Genomic DNA, 7,517 nt, shown 5'->3' with positions numbered 1-7,517 from the left:
GCTGTGAGTTTGTCAAGCTCTCGTCGGCCCTGCCTTGTTTCTATGTTATCAAAACGTATGACACAGGACTCATCATTGAATGTCTTTAGAGACATGGGGGCTGGAAATATTATGTCTCAATCTAAAGGTTGGTGGTTCGATCCCAGCTCCTGCCATCACATGCTACAGTCTGCTGGGGGAGCAGTATAAAACACAAGGATGCGAGGCAACTGGACAAACTAGTGAAAAGAGCTGGCACTGTGATTGGAACCAGGTTGGACTCACTGGGGGCTGTGGTGGAGAGATGCACACAGGAGAAGCTAGAGGCATTCTAAAATACACAGATCATCCACTTCATAACTTCTTTGTGGACCAGACAAGCAGCGGCAGTGGACGGCTCATCTCTCTGTGCTGCAGGACTGAGAGATACAGAAAATCATTCATCCCTGCAGCCATTAGGCTTCATAAGTATCTTGTCAATGGGCGATGAGCTGACAGACACCTGAATTACTTGTTTTTATGTGATTTATATAATTTTATCTGCCAAACAACTGAATTTCCCTTCGGGATTAATAAAGTACAGTCTATTCTATGTATGAATGGTGGTGTATAAATAAAGCCTCTCCTTCCTTGCAGTTCTCACCACCACCTGCGTGGCGCTGTGGTGCATGACACATGAAAAGCTAACAGTAGAGGAAGAACTCAGTTTCATAACAAAGCGAAACATCCGGTCACATCCTCTGACCGCTGCCAAAGGTAACTAAACATTTTAACACTCTACGTTATAAACTCACAGCACACCTGCTGAGGGTAAATGACAGAGCTGTTGATCTACAGGTTTAATCTCGTGATATACCGACATGTCAGGGCTGCTGGAGCTGTTTGTACCTCTCCGTGAAGCTAACCGGCTAGCAGGCTACATACCGAGCATGAGTCCAGACTTTTATTTTGGAAATCACTGACTCAGGGTACCTACAGTATATCTGAAAAACCTCTAAAAATAATGTGAATAATTATACAAAAAACACTAATACGTGACATTAAAGAGCCATCATGGGTGTTTCAGTGCTAAATCATGCTTTAGAGGCTGCTAGCTGAGTGAAAGTATGACCTGTCATGAATGTAATATCTGCAGGTGAGATCAGGTTTATCCACTTTACAACAACAAAGTAATAATATTAATAATGACAGTAATAACTGCACATTTTAACACCACATCGCCTGCAGCCTTTTTTATTTGTAGTTTTAAAACACCTGATCACTTTTATCAATAATGATATAGACTATTTTAGCAAAAATATACTATAAATAATCTAAATTAATTAACTAGAGATGAGTTGTGTTTTAATAATAAAAAGTTTAATAATAAAATCGAATATTTCATACGACTAATCTCATATTTGAGTATTGTTTAAATTTTTTTTTTTACTAGCCCCTGGTTGTAATGTGGTACCACTGTCTGACTTTAGCTGCAGGGAATCTGAAAGTTGTTCCCTTTCTGTCATTATATAACACAGATTGTGTCCATAATAACATCATAATATTCCAGATAACATGAGAATATTCCAGAAGAAAGCACTAGTGCCAGTTGTTGTAAAATGGGTGCGGCTCTGGGAGATTCAGAACTGGATAAGAACAGATTTCTGACTACAACAACAAAGAGCTCTGGGAGAGACGTGTACAAAAAAACAAAACAAAACATTAGATAAAGTACAAACTTTGTAGGTAAAAGCGGAGAATCAAGATCATATTCATATGTATATAATAGCTATAACAACCGTGCATGGTCAGTAATTGGATCTCTCTCTCTCCTCATGTATGCAGGGGGGGCGAGGAACTAATAATCTGTGAATAGTTAGCAGTGACTATTGAATAGTATTTTTGTTTGAAATGCTCATCTCTAGAATTAAGTGCCTCTGAAATGTGTGACTTTTGGCTGCATGTGTAACAATCCTAACACATCCCCTCCCCAAAACATGGAAGCAAATAACTGAATTAAAGTCACCTTTGTAGATACTCAAGTATACAAATAAACATCATAATGAGTCATCAGAAAATACACTAATAATAGAGCTGCAGAATAATAACAGTCAGGCCTGGATGAACAGTTTTAGGCTGTTACAACTTTCAGTCCTAATTTCTTCACACAGAGGACAGATTTTCAAGTTATTTAAGATATTTTTAAACATGCTCAAAAACAGACCACCATGAAACTGACTTGTCTGTACAGTTACATTTCTGCCTGTCAGTTTCAGACAGAGCATTTAACAGCCTGCAGACAGGAAAGTGTTTTATTTATAATTTGAACTGAAAAGTTTCACAGTGAACAATGTGATCGAAAGCTATAAGACATTAGGTGTGAGAGCCATATTTTGTACATGATACCAGTGATCCTTCAACAGAAGACAGGCTCTGATTGTGTGGTATTTTTGTTCAGTGAAACCAAAATGTCAACATGCCCTGCTGAAAGTCCAGACCTCAGTCTGTCACCTGTAAGTCCTGCAGCTAAAAAAACTCTCAGCTGGCACAGATGTTGCAGTCACACAGAGGTAGCGACATGTGAGCCGGTGTTTTGGTTGAATATGTTACCCTTTTAACTGGAGACTTTCAGCTCATGTGTCTGTGGTTGTCTATTTCACACCAGCTGCTGAAGACAAAGAGTCCTCATGGATGCCTCTTTGTTTATTCATTAAAGATGTGTCTGATGAGAACATTTTGACATTATAGCTAAAGGGGACTCTCTCTGTTTCTCCACTCAGCTGAAAGTCGCCAGATAACGGGGTCACTCATTAAACCAGGACACCAGTATAGTTTCAAAAGCACTGCGTCTTCACACTGCAGCTTCTTGTGGCAAAAATAAACCGACTCATAATTCTGGTTCAGAGTAGAGTAAGTGATGATGTTTCATGACTGAGAAATTGCTGAACAGTCACATAAAGATGCATCCCGATATCTGTCCTGTCATGATGAGTATATAAATGTTTAGATGTTTAATCTGTTACCTGAGTTTCAGTTTGGGTGGACAGGTGAGTAAAAACTGAACTATAGTCTCTGTTTCTGCAGCTGTGTAAAGGAGCACCATCTTGTAAAGAAAGCAAACCTGTGATAAATGTCGTAACTGAAAACAAACTAACATCACGTTCCTCATAATCTACCTGCTGTGTCAAAGAAGGTGGATTAAAGTGCTTTTAATAGATTTGTTTACTTTGAAAAGTGAAAAAAACGAAGCTCATATTTTAGCTCTATTGTCTTTTTTTTATGAAAGTACTGCTCTGGTCTGTACGGCTCAGTGACGAGCCGACAGGAAACCCCCTCTGGCTGTGCATAATGGGAGGAAGACATCATTCTTCTGCATGATGTCCATGTGAACAGTGGAATATATGTTATAACGACGAGGATCTGATGGTTGGGGTCATGTCCTGATTAGGGTTGCAAAATTCTGGGAATTTTCAAAGCTGGAAACTTTCCACGGGAATTTATGGGAATTAACCGGAATTTACTAAGGGGAAGGTTGGCTCTTAATAGGGAACTTAAATATAGTTGTGGAAAATATATTTTAGCATAATCCTGACTAAAACAACCTGATTTCATGCAAGTACAGTTCCAGATCCCACCATCATCAGTGTTCGGTAACACGCACACAAAGGTGCGCAACAGGCTCACAAATGTGAGTGTGGAAAAATTGTTTGGTATTCGGGCTAACCTGAGGCTCTTTGAGCCCGACACAGAGCCATCCTCAACAAGGCTGGACAGTGACACTGAAGAGGAAGAGTCGGAGTTGGATGTTGAGGAAGTGGACATGGAGGATGTTGATGAGACCCAGGAAGAGCCCATTGCCTAAAAGGGTTTAGCAAGAATGCAGAGGCTAGGCTTGAGAAGCTTGAGGGAAGATGCTCTTTTCATTTCACATTTTGAATGGACTCTGATTGGATTGGATTTTTTAAATTTTTCAATGGGTTGGGTCTGGGGGATTAGTAATATTTAACTCAACATTCATGTTTTTGTTTGATAAAGTTCTACTTACAAATACATATTTCCATTAAATTACTCTCAATTCCCAGTTCATTCCCATAACTCCCATGGAAAGTTTCCAATTTAGAATATTCCCCAAATTCCCCTGCTTAACTTCTCATGGAAATTTACCGGAAATGTTCCACCCCTTTGCAACCCTAGTCCTGATAAAAGCACATGACCCGCTGGGCCTGACTCTGACCTCACAGAGCTCAGCGCAGCCTCTACTCGTTTTTTGTCATTGTTAGAAGAGGGAGCGCTGCAGATTCAACTTTATTTAAATAAAACCCTTTAACACAAACATGCAGCTAAACCTGTTTCACAAAGGAAGATGAAAAACTGGAGCAAAATGGAAAACAGTAGATGTAATACTGAAAGACTAAAAAACTACAACAGTAAAATCGTAGAAGAAGACAAAAGTAGAGAGAAAGGAAATAAAAAAGAACCTCCGACTTTTGTAATAAAATCACTCCAGTATTAAATTGGATTCAAAATATACAGAAGTTCCTTTTTAAAATAATAAAAGAGCTTATCTCTGATATCTAGAAGCAATACCAGCAGAGTAAGTAGTCCAGGATGTCGACAGTGTAAGATTCATAGACTGTATAAATAATGGACGTATATGATGTTACCCATCTGTTTCTGAAGCACTGATTTGAAGCCTATCATCGGAGCCATATTGGACATGCTGAAGTCAACATAACTTCTGTTGAGCTAGTGGGAGGTAAAGAGGCGGGCTTTGAGCCTCCTTGCCAACAGCTACAGTGTTCCCAGTCAACACTTGTCAGTCAAGTCAGCTGTGCCTCTTATAATGTAAACTTGTCATGTTAATATCTTCGAAATTGCTGTTATGAAACAATTCACCCTCCGTACGGTGTGTGCCGATCGAGGAATTAGCTATCCAGACTACACTCATTTTGGTACCAGTGTGAAACATGTAAACATGTTTATTTCTGCTGTAAAAATCTTTCTTTTTTTTTTTTTGTGTGTGTGTGTGTGTGTATGTGGTTTCCAGTACTTCCGGAGCCAGCCTCGAGTGGACGCTTGAGGAACTGCAGTTTTTAATACTTCCACATTGGCTTCAATTCTCGCAGCGGGAGGTTGCTGGTAGAACTAACTATAACGACAGAAACCATGTTTGAGAAACTTTTATTTGACCTGTGTTTGGATTTTAGAGTTTGACCCATGTCCCATCTATTAACATGGAGGAGGCGGGCTTTTTACTTACACTGCAGCCAGTCAGCCAATCAGGGGAAGCTCTAAACGTTTAGGCTTCACTTTTGGGGAGCTTTCACATCATCCATCTTTAAAGTCTGTGAAACAAACTGAAATGTGTACTTGGCCTTTTTGTGACCTACAAGAGCAGACCAGACCATCAGAAGCTGTTCTCACACGTTCACAAAACTCCTGAAAATGTCCATGTATGGATGCAAACAGCTGAAGTTTTCACCTCGACTTTACCCCGAGCCCTCTGGTAAAACTCAGGCCTGAAGTCGGTTGAGCTGATGTGAGAACGGAGCCGTAAATATTTAGGAAAATTCTCCACGAGTGAGCAGGCAGGGGTGACAATGTTTATATCACGTGATCAATGTGACCCTAGAACAGTGACACGACACAGGACATATAAATTTTAGGACGAAGAAGGAGACTCATTTCAGACATGAGAACAGAGAAGATGTCTGCACATCGGTCTGTTACATGTAGCATTGATATAAATATAACAACTGTCATCATAGTGTTCTCTATTTCCAGCTGTGGGGAAAGTATGCAAATAAGCAATTGTGGAAAAGTTCTGGGTGCAGAGCTCCTAAACGTATCTTGGAACTATCTGGGATCAAATGAAACCATCTCTCTGACTTTACTCCTTTGGTTGAGAATGATCCCATCAGTGTTCAGCTCCGTGTGCTGCTTCAGAATGATGGGTTGTTTTTTTAAAGTAACTTGATATTGTAGGTGTCACACAATGTATTTTCTTCTTCTCTCATCAGGTCATCAGGGCTGCTCTTCGATGTTGCGTTTGATCACGTCCTCCCTGTGCCTGCGGTGCCAGCGTGTCCCAGCTCTGCCTCTAAACCTGCGGCCATGTGCGACTCTGAGCTCAGAAGAGAACCAGCAGACCGTGGAGGCTCTCTACGACCTCTCTGTGGACATCCAGAAGGTCAGGCAGCTGAAGGGCTGGGTCCTGCATCAGACCCCCGCCTACACTAGGGAGGTAGCCGACCTGCTGAAGGACATGGGGGCGTCTGGTTCAGTCATCGCCCGGATCCTCGCGCTCCATCCCGAGTCGGTCCTCTGTCACCCGGAGCAGGTGCAGGCCCAGAGGGAGCTGTGGATGTCCGTGTGCCCCAGCCAGAGAGAGCTGGTGGGTATCATTGAGAAATTTCCCGCCTCCTTCTTCACCTCCTCCAGTCACCATGACAGCCAGCGGGACAACATTGCCTACTTCCAGAGCTTGAATCTCAACAAGCGAATCGTCACCAAGTTCATGGCGAGCGCTCCGCAGAGCTTCAGCCGGCCGGTGGAGCAGAATCAGCTGATGGTGCAGACCCTCCAGCAGGCCTATAGGGAGCTGGGTGGAGAGGAGGCCAACATGAAGATCTGGCTCCAGAAGCTGCTGAGTCAGAACCCGTTTGTTCTCCTGAAGCCCCCGGAGGTGCTGAGGCAGAACCTGCTGTTCCTCAGAGACCGAGGCTTCAGCACGGTCCAGCTGCTCCGCCTCCTCTCCAAACTCAGAGGCTTCGTCACCGAGCTGAACCCCGACAGCATGAGACACACTCTGGCGTTTTCCCAGGAAACGATGGGCTGCTCCGACCAGGAGCTGCAGGACATGGTCCTCAGCTGTCCTGCTCTGCTTTATTACCCCGAGGAGATTCTGTCTGAGCGCTTTAACGGACTCCACGGTGCAGGAATCAGCATGTCTCAGATCATAGAGACACCCACTGTGCTGGAGCTGACCACACAGATAATAAACTACAGAATCCAGCGCCTGAAAGCGTACGGTTATGATGTAAGGACAGGAAGTCTGCAGGCGTTAAACGGCACCAAAAAGGACTTTGAGGTGAGCTGTGGAAAACTACAGATCAGGAGAGAGAGGCCGATGTTTAATCCTGTGGCACCTTTAAGAGACGAGGACTGACAGAGACTGAGGACTAATGTGACACATTAAAACTATAACTTGAGGTTTTCTGCTCTTGTGATTATTTATATCTAATTTCACATTTCACATTTTACTCATCAACAACAGGGACGTTGGAAGGGACTAATTAGACAGAAATTTTGATTCCAACTATCTGACTCAGCAAATATACACTCATTCATTCACCACTTCATTTTAAAAATATTATCAAAGACCCAACATCAAGACAGGATAAGATCCAGTCCCATCTTACAGACAGGACTCAGTCTGATCTCATTTTAATCCACCATGAGCAGAGCACTTTGCAGCATTTAGCAAGTTACAGCGGCAAGGACAAACTTCCCTTTAACAGGTAGAAACCTTGAACAAGACCAGACTCATTTTAGACATA

General features: G+C 42.4%; 1 protein-coding gene across 1 annotated transcript; it reads left to right on the top strand.

Annotated features, from left to right (window-relative positions):
- The first annotated feature begins 615 nt into the window (after positions 1–615).
- mterf2 (mitochondrial transcription termination factor 2) lies at positions 616–7,170 on the top strand. Its single transcript, XM_034686643.1, has 2 exons — positions 616–735; positions 5,979–7,170. The coding sequence occupies exons 1-2, from the start codon at positions 648–650 to the stop codon at positions 7,124–7,126; spliced, it is 1,236 nt and encodes a 411-aa protein (XP_034542534.1). The 5' UTR covers positions 616–647; the 3' UTR covers positions 7,127–7,170.
- Positions 7,171–7,517: the final 347 nt, after the last annotated feature.

The sequence above is a fragment of the Notolabrus celidotus genome, chromosome 6 (assembly GCF_009762535.1).
Source record: "Notolabrus celidotus isolate fNotCel1 chromosome 6, fNotCel1.pri, whole genome shotgun sequence".
NCBI lineage: Eukaryota > Metazoa > Chordata > Actinopteri > Labriformes > Labridae > Notolabrus > Notolabrus celidotus.
The sequence above is the reverse complement of the archived record's forward strand: the minus strand, read 5'-3'. Positions and strand labels throughout refer to the sequence as shown.